At 44.6% G+C, this 15,772-nt stretch overlaps 2 protein-coding genes across 16 annotated transcripts in view; one reads left to right on the forward strand and one right to left on the reverse strand.

Moving 5' to 3' along the window:
* Positions 1–959: 959 nt before the first annotated feature.
* On the forward strand, positions 960–3,705 carry NME3 (NME/NM23 nucleoside diphosphate kinase 3). The gene is made up of 5 exons (XM_073648174.1): positions 960–1,114; positions 1,487–1,617; positions 2,050–2,151; positions 2,240–2,352; positions 3,494–3,705. The coding sequence occupies exons 1-5, from the start codon at positions 1,069–1,071 to the stop codon at positions 3,609–3,611; spliced, it is 510 nt and encodes a 169-aa protein (XP_073504275.1). The 5' UTR covers positions 960–1,068; the 3' UTR covers positions 3,612–3,705.
* Positions 3,706–11,691: 7,986 nt separating this feature from the next.
* Positions 11,692–15,772, reverse strand: part of MAPK8IP3 (mitogen-activated protein kinase 8 interacting protein 3) — a 75,421-nt gene continuing 71,340 nt past the window's right edge. For all 15 annotated transcript variants that reach the window (XM_073648190.1, XM_073648178.1, XM_073648180.1 and 12 more), the window contains 3 exons: positions 15,357–15,542; positions 14,657–14,800; positions 11,692–13,982 (listed from right to left, as the gene is read on the reverse strand). In XM_073648190.1, coding sequence (XP_073504291.1) covers positions 13,858–13,982; positions 14,657–14,800; positions 15,357–15,542 — 455 coding nt within the window. In that variant the 3' untranslated portion in view covers positions 11,692–13,857. The remainder of the gene's footprint in view (positions 13,983–14,656; positions 14,801–15,356; positions 15,543–15,772) is intronic.

A 15,772-nucleotide genomic window follows, 5' to 3' on the forward strand; every position in this document is an offset into this window, starting at 1 on the left:
TCAAATTTAAAGGGAACCTGTCAAGTTAGATAACTCTATTTACCTGCAGATATAGGGTTAATCTGCAGGTTAATAGTATTATGAAGGTGCCCAGCCGCTGTACTGAAAGTGTGGCACCCAGGACAAAATAAATTGTATTTCTCCCAGGAACCACCGGTTTCAGTCATGCAGACGTGCCCAAAGGAGAGGCCCACAGCTGGCACCAGCCCATCTGGCGTTTGCCAGAATTGCCACATGGCCAGTCCGGCCCTGGCAGACCCTCTGTATACATCAGTCCGCTGTAAGCGACTTTTGAAAACGTCCTCACCGTTTATCTCTGAGAATACAGATGAGAGGCACAAGGGAGCGGTCACTGATCACAGGTCACCCGGGAGCAGAGACCTACAGACTAGCATGGCCGGTGGGCACTGACATGGGTGGGGGCGCTCTGGCAGTGGTCAGTGTATGAAGCTGGGGCTTGTGTGCAAAAAATATAACATATACAAAAAATACCCAGTGTTACATAAGGTGGAGAATATACAGAAAACCCAGCGAAAATCCCCTCTCAGATTATTTTATTATATATATACTAGATACATATACACTGTACATGGACAGACATTGTAGATAGATGGAGAAATACATATATGACATGTACATAGAGAGATTACTATATTAGATAGACTGTGGATAGATATTTCATACAAACATATAAGATAAATACATAAAGATAGAGATATAGATAGATAATTATACTGTGGAGACTTCCCCCTAGCAACCAATCAGAATCCAGCTTTCATTTATTGTGTGCCAGTTTTTGCATGAAAGAAGTGATCTCATTGGCTGCTTAGGAGAACCTCCCAGAGGCGGCCTGCACTGCAGCTCTCCGTACACTCCGCAGCTCCATGTTCCAGCAGCGTGCACGCCCCAGATATTAGTACCGGCCTTGGTGACGTGCGCGCCCCCGGCAGTGCCGGCCTTGGTGACGTGCGCGCCCCCGGCAGTGCCGGCCTTGGTGACGTGCGCGCCCCCGGCAGTGCTGGCCTTGGTGACGTGCGTGCCCCAGCTCTCCCTCCTCCTGCTCTCGCCATGATCTGCCTGGTACTGACCGTCTTCGCGCACATTTTCCCCTCCGGTAAGAAGTGTCTGTGTCTGGGAGCAGTGTATGAACGTCACATGGAGGAGGCCCGCCCTTGGTTCATGCAGGATGGTGGCGCCCAGTGTGTTGTGTGACTACTACTCCCGGTATGCCAGGACATGTTGGGAGTTGTAGTTCTCCATGCATTGCACTTTGGGGGGCTGGGACACACGGTGGTCTCGGGGGGGTTTCCTGGCCCTATGGAGCACAGGTGGGTTCGGCCAGTGATGATTGATGTGTTGTCAGATATTGGGGTCTTGTGGAGAAGCAGTGAGGACCCCGCAGTGAGCCGCTATCCTCAGTGTCTATGGCGTCTGATTGCTGTCAGTGTGTGGAGACCTTCACCTCCCATTTACTTCTCTGTTGCAGCCTGGACGGGGGTCAATGAACGCACCTTCTTAGCGGTAAAACCTGACGGGTGTCAGCGGCGTCTGGTGGGCGAGATCATCCGGCGTTTCGAGAGAAAAGGCTTCCGACTGGTCGCAATGAAGTTAATGCAGGTGGGCGACGCACAGACTGCGGTAAAAAAGCTCTAATGTCACACAGCTTTTTTTTGCTCACATTTGTAGGTGGTCCTCTGCAGTGGGCTTCCCATAGGAAGGAGAGAAACCCACCACTATAAAAAAAATAAATAAATATATGTATATATGTGATGCATACTCACCCACTCTAACCCCCATGGCCTCAACGGCGGGACAGGAAGAAATGACCTGGTCGCTGACCCCCATGATTGGCTGCAGCCTGTCAAATAACTGGAAAAACCTCAAGAAAATCTGCCTTAAAATTAATCTTTTGGTGAATATGTGATGTGAAATTCATCTAAGGGCTCGTGCACTCGACTAATAATCGGATGAGTGCTGTCCGCTGCTTTGATGGATAGCACAAAATACCAGAGACCACCCAAGCCTTATGTTTGTGTTGTCTCATCACAGGCATCAGAGACCCTCTTAAAGGAACACTACATTGCTCTGCTCGACCGTCCATTCTATAATCGCCTCGTGAAGTATATGGGCTCTGGACCTGTGGTCGCCATGGTGAGTGCCGGCATTGATTAGAATAATCCTGGTGATTTATAGTTGGTTCTGCTTTACTGTAGCCTAATGTGCAAACTGATTTGTGCAGGTCTGGCAGGGCCTGGACGTGGTGAAGACAGCCCGCCTTATGCTTGGTGAGACCAACCCCGCCGACTCCTTACCGGGCACTATTCGTGGAGATTTCTGTGTGGATGTCAGCAGGTAAAATGCAAATAAATGGGTGGTATTGGTTCACATTCCCACAGGACTAATCCACTTCCACAGCACAAAATCCTTCATAACTGATATAGGTGGAGTGATTGCCGGGCTCGCTCCCCGACAATGGCGGATCAGACCTTCCTCTATGACAGGGATATCAAACTTAAAATACACAAAGGGACAAAATTAAAAGCTTGTAAAAAGTCTAGGGCCAATCTCCATACAATATAGTGGCCACACATAGTCCTCCATAAAGTATAATGGGCCACACATAGTCCTCCATACAGTATAATGGGCCCCACACAGTCCTCCATACAGCATAATGGGCCCCACACAGTCCTCCATACAGAATAATGGGCCCCACACAGTCCTCCATACAGAATAATGGGCCCCACACAGTCCTCCATACAGAATAATGGGCCCCACACAGTCCTCCATACAGAATAACGGGCCCCACACAGTCCTCCATACAGAATAACGGGCCCCACACAGTCCTCCATACAGAATAACGGGCCCCACACAGTCCTCCATACAGAATAACGGGCCCCACACAGTCCTCCATACAGAATAACGGGCCCCACACAGTCCTCCATGCAGCATAACGGGCCCCACACAGTCCTCCATGCAGCATAACGGGCCCCACACAGTCCTCCATGCAGCATAACGGGCCCCACACGGTCCTCCATGCAGCATAACGGGCCCCACACGGTCCTCCATGCAGCATAACGGGCCCCACACGGTCCTCCATGCAGCATAACGGGCCCCACACAGTCCTCCATGCAGCATAACGGGCCCCACACAGTCCTCCATGCAGCATAACGGGCCCCACACAGTCCTCCATGCAGCATAACGGGCCCCACACAGTCCTCCATGCAGCATAACGGGCCCCACACAGTCCTCCATGCAGCATAACGGGCCCCACACAGAATAATGGGCCCTGACTGGCATCGTGGGCCAAATATTTGCGGGCCATATAATGGGCCAGATTTGGCCCGTGGGCCAGAGTTTGACGTGTGTGCTCTATGGCAAGGCAAGGTTACACCATGCATGTCCTTGCTGTGCTCTCAGCCCCATATGAGTGACTGTTCTTGTTGATATTTCAGCATCCGAGTACATGTTTGAGTTTTCTTCTTTTTTCGTACAGGAACGTGATCCACGGCAGCGACTCTAGAGAGAGCGCCCAGCGTGAGATTTCTCTCTGGTTCAGACCAGACGAGATTGTCTGTTGGCAGGACCATGCGGAGAGCTGGATCTACGAGTAAAAGGTGTGGGAGAGATTCGGAGCTGTTACACACACATCACAGGGCTTTTTTTTTTATTTTTTTACCACGATTAAACAAAAGTCTGCAGGTGTAACATGAATGTAAATCATTTCCTTTGGAGTTGAGTAAAACAAAATTTGCGGCACCCTGGTCAGGTGGCCACATGAGTAGTCTGCAAACTTCCTACTACCTGCAACATCCCCCTACACCTCTTTTGATTAGCAGTTTGCCATGACGTCCATTATGTTGCTGTGTGACACTTGCATGATCTGGCAGCAACCTACGAATCAGAAGACGGATCGGGGATGTTGCAGGTAGTAGGAGGTTTGCAGGGCTCTGGTCCAGGATCCTGCAAAACTTTTATTTTCCTGTTTATTTAGAGGTCATATTGAGCCCAGGGCATTAAGTCGAAATTCCGTCCAAACTACACTTATATCATTTCTGATGTGCCCCCCGAATATTATTGAGTCCTGGTCAAACTTAAACTGATCCTTCAGCCTCCTAGAGAAAATGTGTACAGGGTGTGTATATGGGTGTGGATGCTCAGCATCAATCAGATGGGCGTATTACAACTCGCTCATTACTAATGATAACGTATTACTTGGGTGATTACTTTTGGTCATCACGTAGTAAAAGATGTCTACACAGTCAAAAGGAAAGAAGTTGGCTACTTTAAAGGGGTTGTCCAGGCTTGGGGTTCAAGTCTGCACTCACTCTGTGACTGCAAACTTGTGAATCCTCACAGCTCGACTCTACGGTGCCTAAAGCAGATGGATGTGTGAACGCAAGTATCTGATTTGCATACATGCAGCCACATGCCGACTAGACGTGTCTGGCCTTGCTCAATACAAGTGAATAGATCGAGCACGTCTAGTTGGAATGTGGCCAGAAGAATGCAAACGGCCTGCTTGTGGTCACATTACCGCCTGCTCCTGGCACTGGAGAATCCTGACATCACCCTCTGTGTGCGTTGTGAGAATTGCAAGTCTGCAGTCACATAGAGTAAGTGCAGACTTGAGCCCCAAGCCTGGACAGCACCTTTAAGGTACGTTTATGCTGGGGCTGTGTCTTGTCCCCTACTTCAATGTCACCATTTCCATCGTCCTGACCAGACTGCAGTAATATCTACAAGCTTTACTCTAGTTCTGGTCAATCCCATTTTCAGACATTCACATTTTGTTAATATATTAAATCCCGATACCACTTCTCTCTTTTATGATAACACTTGAATGTATTTACTGGGATTTTCGAGAACCTCCCTGCACCATATTATCCAGGACATGCCATCTGCTGCAGATCCTCAGGTTGTAAAGCACTCACAAAGCTCAGTACTGTCTGTCTATCATGTTCCTCACTCACAATCAGCAAGGCAGTATTTCAGTAATTATGTCCAAAAAATGCAAAATTCTGCCTGAGAATGGCCCCCATCCGCAACATTAGGCAAACTTGATTAACATCTATGCCTCTGACTTTAGCATAGGGGGCTAATGACGTGGGGCTCATCGGCCCCTTGCCAGGTATCTGCAGGTCTCGTGCACTCTTCCTATTCTGATTAATAGAAACCTGCCGGCCGTGCATGAAACCTGTCGAGCTGCCTATAGATACCTCATTGGTTGCGTCTTCTCCTAATTTCCAGGGGCTGAACAGAATGCTGTGCTTGGTTTATCGGCACCTGATCATGTCTTTTGTAATTCACACCCATCTTTATAATATCTTCCATGATTAGCGTGTGGGAGTCAACAAATTATGTTTAAATTGAAGGAAACTTTAAATATGGATCTATAAGATGGTCATAAAATGTTAAACTAGTAAATGTGACATTCAGCTGGAAGGGACATGGAACTTGACATCCAGCTGGAAAGGACATTTTTAGACAGGCAATTTCGGTCCAGAATATGAATGCACTGTTTACTGAATGTAGTGTTTGCGCCCAATACTTGATGACTTGCACTGTATAAAAGTCTTCTTGAATGTTTACTTTTGTGCCATTTTTGCAGGCCATTCGGTGTGGGTGATCTTTTCCATGACCTTAAATTTTGGGAAGGGTAAGGAATTCACACTCCAGGGTCAGGTTCTTTTAGGGTACATTTCCACAGAAACTATTCAATGCAGACCTCCCAAGTGATATCCATAGAGGATGTCAAGAAGATATGGGGGAGCCGCACATTTCAGGTTTTGCGTTGCAATGGGTGAAATTTGCCTGGTCATCAGCAGCCATACATTGACGTGCTGCGAATCTCAAAGCATTGTTCTTTTTTAATTTACACTACAGATATTTTTCGCAGTGTGACGTCTTAAAATCTCAGACTACGCTGCATTTTTGCTATGTGGGAACGTATCCGAACAGACAAAAAACTGAAGTTTACATTTTTATTTCAGCATGTCCTGTTGAAAAATTATTGGGCACAATGGGTCAAGAGTGGATAATCTTTACAGGATGTGGACAAATAAATGTTTTGTACTGCTTATTGTTCTCTTTTTGTAATAAAAGAATATTGGGGAAATTGTTATTTTTTTTTATTATTAGTAGTTTGTCTTAAAAAGTCCATAAATCTACTTCTTACTGCAGGTCCGTTAGTTTTACTGTTGGATTATTCAGAGTTTTTTGAATAATACTGACGCAATGATGCTGGACTAACACTGGCCATACACACGCAAAAGCTGACAGCTGGCTTTCCCCGACTCTCCTATACACATGTACATTCAAATTGGTTGAGTGATCATGTGTTTTCAATGGGAGCCTGGAAAACTGCTGCCATTCACATCTGGCAGAGGCTTATTCCTGGAGAGCAAAAGGGTCAGGCAATTGATTTTCAGCTTCCCGATCCTTCTCTCATCTCGACATCACCTCTTGTGTAAGGGAATCTCCTGACTCTCCCCATTAGATTTTCAGACGCTCCCACCTGTGGCCTGGCACATATTACAGGACAATATGACAACAGCCATTTCCTATAGCAGAAATATCTTTTGCAGTGATCTAAAAAAATCCAACATGGTTACTGGGTCATTGGCACTTAGTTCTTTTGTTTTGTTCTACCCCAAAGGAAAGTGGAAGAGATCAATGCATGTGCTACATCTACCCAGGAACCAAATTTTCCCTGATTTAACACAATTAGTCTAGAGTTACAAAGTGACAGCCGGTGTCCAACTAGTCGGGCAACCAAAAACCTTTGTGCTATTGCGTGACTTAATGGGGTATTCCCATCTCCAAGATCCAGGGGAGGAGTCCTGAGGAGATAATTTGCATATTCCCACTGCATTTTGGGAACATTAACAATAAGAACATGGAAGAGTCCAGGAGCCATTTGGTGAGCTGCATATCCTGCTACATGTTCACAGACTTGCCAGTGGAAAAGCCAAACTTCACATGCCAGAAATGCAAGCTTGTGTCCCTGTTGGAGGAAAAGTTGCGAAATCTAGAAGAGAGGTTAACTACGTTGAAAATCATTAAGGAAGGTGAAGAGTTCTTAGACAGAGCAGAATTATCTCTTCATGATTCAGAAAGAGAAGAAATTCGAACTGCACCTGACGAAACAGAGGAATGGAAGCATGTGACCCACAGAAGCAGGAGGATCGAGAGGCAGTCAGCACCCATACTGCTCAGGAACCAGTACCAGGCTCTCACGCAGGAGAACCATGAAGAAATACAGCAAAATAAGACTTTGCCAGCAATGAATAACCTTGTAAGCCCTCAGAATCCTCCTGGATGGAGAAAGAAGAATGTTGTGAAGAAAAAACGGAGAGTGGTGGTCATGGGGGATTCCCTGTTAAGAGGAACAGAGGCCGCTATCTGCAGACCAGACATAACCTCAAGAGAAATGTGCTGTCTTCCAGGAGCAAAAATTAAAGATGTGTCGGACAGGATATCAAGACTCTTCAGACCTACAGATCACTACCCATTCCTGCTAATACATGTGGGGACAAATGACACCGCAAGAAAGGACCTGGAAACCATCTGCAGTGACTTTGAAGACTTAGGCAAGAAAGTGAAAGAATTGGGAGCGCAGGTGGTCTTCTCATCCATCCTCCCAGTGGATGGCCATGGAACAATGAGGTGGAATAAGATTCTACAGGTGAACAACTGGCTACGTCGATGGTGCCGTCAACAAGGATTTGGATTTCTGGATCACGGAATGAATTACCTATACGATGGACTACTTGCTAGAGATGGGGTGCACCTTACGAAGACTGGAAAACATGTATTTGGAAGTCGCCTTGCTACACTCATCAGAAGAGCTTTAAACTAGAACAATGTGGGAAGGGAAGCAAAAGGCCAGAAAAAGCCATACAGCTGACAAATACTATTGAGATCTCTGCTACTGGAAGTGGAAAGGAAGAACAAAGACAAAACAATTTAAATAATAAAAATATGGGAGGAAGAGAAACCAATCACAAACTAAAATGTTTTTATACAAATGCACAAAGCATGGGCAACAAACAAGGAGAATTGGAACTACTAATGCAGGAAAAGGAATATGATGTCATTGGAATCACTGAAACTTGGTGGGACGATACACATGATTGGAATAAAAGGCTAAAAGGATACAACTTATTTGCAAGAAACAGACTTGATAAACGAGGAGGAGGTGTTGCATTGTATGTTAGAAAAGCGTATATCTGCACAGAGATTGAAGCTTCAGAGACTGGGAGTTCTGTGGAAACTGTTTGGGTAAGAATACAAGGAGAGAACAACGGAAAGGACACCATTGTAGGCATTTACTACAGGCCACCTGGGCAAGCTGAAGATATGGATGAACTCTTTATGTATCAAATGACCAAGTTCTCCAAAAAATATGACGTAGTGGTCATGGGAGATTTCAACTATCCAGACATTTGTTGGGAATCTCTCTCAAGTAAAACTAACAGGTCAAGCAAATTCTTATCCTCTCTTGCTGACAACTTTATCTTCCAAAAGGTAGGGGAGAAAACAAGGGGATCTGCTACTTTGGATCTAATCCTTATAAACAGGGAGGAAATGGTTGAGGAGGTAAAGGTGGCTGGGACCCTAGGAGGCAGCGATCATGCTATTATAGAATTTTGGATAACTAGAGGAGGAAGACATGTGAAGACTCAAACTTCAAGGTTAGATTTTAGAAAGGCAGATTTTAAGAGACTCAGAAAGAGAATAGGAGGGATCCAATGGCTGGATGTCCTTAAGGACAAAAATGTCCAGGAAGGATGGGAAATTTTTAAAAATGAGATTCTCAAAGCGCAATCGTTAACAATCCCGAAAAGTAGGAAGAATGGGAAGCATTTAAGAAAACCAGGATGGATGAACACAGAACTTAAACACATGCTAAAAAGAAAGAAAGAAATGTTTATTAAATGGAAAGAGGGAGGCATATCTAAAGAAGATTATAATGCAGTCTGCAGTTCCTGCAGGGCACGTATCAGGGTAGCTAAAGCTGACAATGAATTAAGGCTTGCAAGAGATGTCAAAAGCAATAAAAAAGGATTTTGGGGGTATGTCAAAAGTAAAAGAAAAGTCAAAGATGCTATAGGATTTTTACAGGATGAAAATGGAGAAATGGTAAGAGAGGATGTTGAGAAGGCCGAACTTTTTAATTCCTATTTTGCATCTGTTTTCTCTCAGAGAGAAAATGTAACATCAACTGATCTTCACTGTCCTTTTAAAGGAATAGAGGAATCCAAGTTATCTGTAAACAGAAAGATTGTGAGGGAATATTTAGCTAACATAAATGAGTTCAAGTCTCCAGGTCCAGATGAATTACACCCCAGAGTACTGAAGGAGATCGTAGAAGAAATTTTAGAACCACTCTCCATAATCTTTGAAAATTCTTGGAGAACAGGAGAAGTCCCAGAAGACTGGAGAAGAGCAAATGTTGTTCCTATCTTCAAAAAGGGGAAGAAGGTGGACCCAGGGAACTATAGGCCGGTGAGTCTGACTTCTATACCAGGAAAGATCTTTGAACAAATTATTAAACAACATGTATGTAAGTACATGGATAAGAATGAAGTGATTAACCAGAGTCAGCATGGGTTTGTAACTAACAAGTCATGTCAGACTAACTTAATTTCCTTCTATGACAGAATCACTGACTGGGTGGATCAGGGAAATGCTGTAGATATAGTATATCTTGACTTCAGCAAAGCATTTGACAAAGTATCTCACACCATCCTTATTGAAAAAATGACCAAGTATGCAATGGACCAGGCAACTGTTAGGTGGATTCATAACTGGCTTAGTGATCGGACTCAAAGGGTGGTTGTAAATGGCTTCACATCCAGCTGGATGAATGTCTCAAGTGGGGTACCACAGGGCTCCGTCCTGGGACCTGTATTGTTCAACATCTTTATCAATGATTTAGATGAAGGAATTGAGGGTAAACTGATTAAATTTGCTGATGACACAAAGCTAGGAGGGATAGCTAATACTAGAGAAGAGAGAGAGAGGATTCAAAAAGACCTAAATAAACTGGAGCAGTGGGCAGCAACCAACAGAATGGTTTTTAACAGGGAAAAATGCAAAGTACTACATCTGGGCAATAAAAATGAAAAAAGCATATACAGAATGGGAGGAAAAGAGCTAAGCAACAGTACATGTGAAAAAGACTTAGGTATACTAATAGATCATAGACTGAACATGAGTCAACAGTGTGATGCAGCAGCAAAAAAGGCAAATACAATTCTGGGATGTATTAACAGAAGCATACAGTCTAGATCACGTGAAGTCATTATCGGTCTTTACTCCTCTTTGGTCAGACCTCATCTGGAATACTGTGTACAGTTTTGGGCACCACATTTTAAAAAAGACATAGACAAACTGGAGCAAGTTCAGAGAAGAGCGACCAGAATGGTGACTGGTCTGCAAACCATGTCCTATGAGGAACGGTTGCAGGATTTGGGAATGTTTAGCTTGCAAAAAAGAAGACTGAGAGGAGACTTAATAGCTGTCTACAAATATGTCAAGGGCTGTCACATTGTAGAAGGATCATCTTTATTCTCATTTGCACAAGGAAAGACTAGAAGCAATGGGATGAAACTAAATGGGAGGAGACACAGATTAGATATTAGAAAAAACTTTTTGACAGTTAGGGTGATTAATGAGTGGAACAGGCTGCCACGAGAGGTGGTGAGTTCCCCTTCAATGGACGTCTTCAAACAGAGGCTGGACAGACATCTGTCTGAGATGATCTAGTGAATCCTGCTTTGAGCAGGGGGTTGGACCAGATGACCCAGGAGGTCCCTTCCAACTCTACCATTCTATGATTCTATGATCCTATCCCAATATATAGTAGGTGTAATCATATTAGCAAATACCTAAGTTAGAAGTTTAGTTCTTCTGATTCACTATGTTGCTTACCCCATGTGCAGGGCAGTAGCTTAGGTATCCATGGTTATGATCACTAAGAACTAACCAACTGTCACTATGAGTGGACGTAACCATGGGTACCTAAGCTACTGCAATGATCTGCACATGGGGTAAGCGACATAGCGAATCAAAAGAACTATACTACATTTCTAATTGTATGTATTTGCTAATATTTTTATTATTATTACATCTACTACATATTGGGATAGGACCTTGGAGATGGGAATACCCTTTTAAGCTGTTAAAAAAAACAAAAAAAACATTGCATGCAAATATGTGACCTCCAACCAAAAATTCAACAGGTTTCTTGTCAATAGTCTCAACTTGACCTCCATTGATATTCATTAGATGTAATATCACAGTGTGACGTGGCGATCTTTAGGTCGTGCAAGCAAAGCTGCCTCGGCCTAAAAAGGGTCTTCTGTATTATTATCAAAAAGGGTTTGTATTTTTCTTTAAGAAAGCAGTTCTTGCACATGCCCCGTGTCCCTTTTGCAGTCCCATAGACATTGAGGTTAATTGATTTTTTTCTCCAGCGTATTTTGGCCCCCAGTCCCAGAACGAGCAAAGCCTCATACGCCTACAATACTGCTTGGGTTACCAGACTTGCAGTCGGCCGTGACTTGAGGCCGTAATCTGGATTAGCCCTTGGGACTTTGCTGTCAGATCCTGTTTATAAATTCTTCACACATCTGTAGTTTGCATCCTGACCCACAGGGGGCATCACCACCACACAACACCAGCATCTTGCATTCATTTTGTAATACATTTATTACATACATAACAATTACATGGTGATCATGTCACAAGGGGGAGAGAAAGGAAGCAGAGCGGTATTCATACAGCTGTCTTTACATAATGCCACCGATAAGACCAGAGGATGGACGGGACACACTGCGGAGTTTACAAGCCTTTTTTTTTTTTTTTTGGAACAGACGTTAGAGCCCCCCTTGTGACACTTTCTTTACATATGTCGTCGCTGTAGGTAGAACGAGCTGTTAGAGCCGAGCACTTTATACCTTGCTGGCTGGTTAGTTAGTAATGTGCTTTTTTTTTTTCTGGTTTAACCCCTGAACTCCCAGAAAATCCTGCAACACTTGAGTATTGGAGGCAGTGCGGGAGCGACAGGAGCACATGCAGGGAAATAGCAATTGTTTAGATTGGTTTGATCGGGCCCGGCGTTACCGCTGGTCAATGAATTATGAGATATGTATGGAGTAACTTAGAATACAGGTTTTTCATGCTGAGCGAGTCCATTTGCCACATTGCCCATTGTTGAGGCTGGCAGGTCAATATGGTAATTTATACATGAAGTCCAAGTGGACCAGGCACCATAGTGAAAATAATATAAGGCCTACCTTCTGGTGCTGTCTTGGCACCCTTTGCCCCAATATTGGCAGTCCTATGAGAGTTGTTGGTGCTACACTTCCTCCTTAAACCTGTATCTAAGAAGCGGTGTCCATTAACCGAATGGATCCTGAAAGATTATGGCAGTTTTACTCCAGGTCCTGCTCTTTGAACTTAAAGGGGTTACGTGGCAAGGTCCAGAGGGGAGTGGTGCCGATGACCTTCTGGCCCTACACCTTCCCAGATGCATGAATGATTGGCAGGTACTGTCCACGTGTCCTATTGATTGGTTCACATGTACGATACCCACCTATCATGCACACGTCTTGGCTGATGTGCAGGGTCAGAATGCTATCGGCACCGATTGCCGACATCCACTAGATTTAAAGTCAGGCAAAGTTGTCAATTTCCGCAGGATCGGTTGGCGATCTAATGTATAAGGGGCCTCCTAATGGATGATGTCGGGAGAGAAGGATGGACCATGATGAATTCAAGTGCTCCGGCAGCAGCTTACTCCACTCTCCCCTTTGAGCACTCGTCCAAGTCCAACATTCATGTGTATGGGGGAATAGCTTTCGACTGAACGAGCACTTGGCCACCTAAAAGGGGTTGTCCAGCACCACCCGTCTTCAATGAAGAAGTGAGTGGCTCTGGACAATACCTTTAAATCATGTCATTTTACTTGTATGAGATAAAAGAAAACACGCTTGCTCGCTTCCTAAAACAGCGCCACCCTTATCTGCAGGCTGTGTGTGTTGCTGAAGCTCAGCTCAGTCAAGCAAATATTTCAAGGTATATCTACAATTTTTGGGGTTGTCAAAACTCTGAAATGCACTACCTCCACTATCTATAACCTACACCCTCTCCTTTCCAGCTTTGGAACTGCAAGACTGGCGGCAGGCAATGATGGGTGTTGTAGTTCTAACCTTATGGTGATGCAAGTAGTCTTATTGCTCGCAGGCAACCAATCAGGTCCTGCGTTTTTTAATTTTTTTTCAGTGCAATTTTTGAAAATTTGATTTTGATCTCTCTTTCCATAGATGGAACTGAAAATAATGCGATACACCAATACTGATAGATGTGTTCAGCCTTTGCATGAAATAGGTGCTAATTAATTAACTTCTTATGTGAACGATTTGGCATGAGAAGAAAAAAAAAAACTGGATCCTCGGATGCAGCGTAGCCCAAACTTTTGTGAACATCCCTAAATTCAGTCCCCTGTAATCCATATTGGAACCCGCCAAACATTTTCAGTGCCAGACTAGATGACAGGACCTTGATGCCAGCCTGGCAGAGGTGATATCTAATCGACCACATTATCATTTTTTGTCTTTTGAAGAAGAAACAAGAGAATTAGTTTAGACTGTGAGTCTCCGGGAGTTTGTGGATATGCTGCCATGTTCTGGAGTTTTCTACATATTGGTGAGTAAAAGAAGATGAGAAGACCAGCAAAACGCGGGCCGAAAAATTGCGCAGAATTGTGTCACAGTTCCAGTTTGGTATTTCCAGCGGGTGCAGGGAAGCAGGAGGCGTCTTGGCATTCTGGGGAGAAGGCTATGGTTGCATTCATTCAGGGACGTAGGAGACCTGCCATACAATAATATGGCTTCGCTCCGCCTTAGAGAGTACTGGTTTGGTCTGATTCCCATCATCTCCAGAGGGTTCTTCTGTTTCATCATCTTCTCCATCCCCTGGGAAAAAAAAGCACATTATTCCTTTGATCCATCAGAGCTTTGTATTTTACATTTTTGATCTTTTGTTTCCCTAGGGAGAAAGAGTGTCCCCTTATCTCCCAATAATGACAAAATGTAGGAGGATGGCTGACCAGTACATATAAGCAATTTGATTTGGTCCGGGTCCACTGCAATTCTCCATGGTAAACCTATCTTTGCTTGGGCGCCTCTGGTGCTTACTGGGCCCTGTGATGTCCACACGTCCCAAAGTGACCTGAAGCCTGGAGAAAAGCCTCATACAATGTCGCTGGGCACAAAAGTGTAGAATAGCTGCCATAGACGATGCCGGACCAAGGCAGAGCAAATCAAATTGCTTATCTTCACTGGCCAATCTTTTAAGTCCCCCGTTTCTCCAGAGATTTGATCCTCCTTTCATGATTTCTGCAAAACAGTAGTGGTCTCCAAGTTGTAGTTGCACTAAAGCCATGGTTTTGAGACCATTTATTTTGCACATCCTTGCTTTGCTTCATTATAATGTGTGCCATTTAACCTGTGCCCCCTTAGCTGATGTGAAGCCATGATTTCCAGCCTGCCAGGACACAGTCAGGACATGCTTGGAGGCATAGAGATACAACAGATAAGGGCACGTGTGCAATCAATTCTGTTACAAAGAGATTAAACGGTGAACTCACCGATTCGGAAGTCAATGTATCCCTCTCCTCCGCTCAGCACTAGCACATTCTTCAATTTTTGTTCCTCCGTCTCTGCCGATGGGGTGCCTGGGTTCTCGGAGGGACTGTCCAGCACGCTGCCATTAAGTGTGGCCAGCACGTTACCTGGAAATAGACACAATGGTTAGGTGATGGACATGATGGAAAAGCCTGGGACTACGTTACCTGTACTGTCACTGGCATTGCTAAAGAGGGCGTGATAGACCACCTGGATCTATTATTTCTATAAATATTGTATCACACATTTATTGTATTTATGTATGGAGATAAATAATAATAACTATACATTGAGTTTTGTAATGTGGGGAAACTATGGATTTGGCAAGTGACCATCTCTAAGGCTATCCATCCACATTAGGGCCGATCATCAGCCGACACTCCCATACACATGAGCGCTCTCTCGGCCAAGTGCTCCTTATGAGAAAGCTGCAGACTGACACATCGGTGGCTTATCTCGGTGCAACCAGCAGTCCAAAATCAGACATGTGCAATAGACATCTCTCCCGACCATCAGTCGGCCGGGTCCTCCGTAAATATTCGACCGTCTGCCGAACCCATCGATATCGGCATGTTCAGCCAACATTACTCTAATGTGTAGGGGGAATGTGGATCTCAAGATAAGAGTTTGGGGACCCCTAATCTAAAAATATTGAAATGTTACCTGGTACAGACACAAAGAACTTGACGGCATCACGGTGGCCGTGAAAGCAGAGCTGGGCCTGAGCCATAGAGCAGTATGGTATGAAGCTGCCTGCAGATTTTTCACTGTTCTCATCGCTGTACACGTGGATGACTCCACCGCCGGCCCGGGCTACTTCTCCAGAAGATGTAGGAGATGTCTTGTTGGCTGAAAACACATACAAGGAGTGAGTGATATGATGTGGCCTCTTACAAGGGCAAGATCAGCTGCCTCTATAGATGGTGCCCTTACTGGACCAACCCATGTAGACACAACCCAAAGGTGAAGGCTTTCTTCTCATGAAACTACCTTTGTCTAGTAGGACCACTCATCGTATTTGCTGCTTGAGATTTCTCTAACCAGGCTCCTACGGGAGTCGCAACATTTGCTAAAACCTG

This window comes from Phyllobates terribilis, unplaced genomic scaffold, assembly GCF_046119375.1.
Source record: "Phyllobates terribilis strain yellow unplaced genomic scaffold, ASM4611937v1 Scaffold_9__5_contigs__length_417890890, whole genome shotgun sequence".
Lineage (NCBI taxonomy): Eukaryota > Metazoa > Chordata > Amphibia > Anura > Dendrobatidae > Phyllobates > Phyllobates terribilis.

Excerpts from the sequence above, each read along its gene's own strand:
- NME3 (XM_073648174.1), top strand. The coding sequence starts at position 1,069 with ATGATCTGCCTGGTACTGACCGTCTTCGCGCACATTTTCCCCTCCG. Across the intron at positions 1,618-2,049 it reads TCGCAATGAAGTTAATGCAG|GCATCAGAGACCCTCTTAAA; the intron begins GTGGGCGACGCA and ends GTCTCATCACAG. Across the intron at positions 2,353-3,493 it reads TTCTGTGTGGATGTCAGCAG|GAACGTGATCCACGGCAGCG; the intron begins GTAAAATGCAAA and ends TTTTTCGTACAG.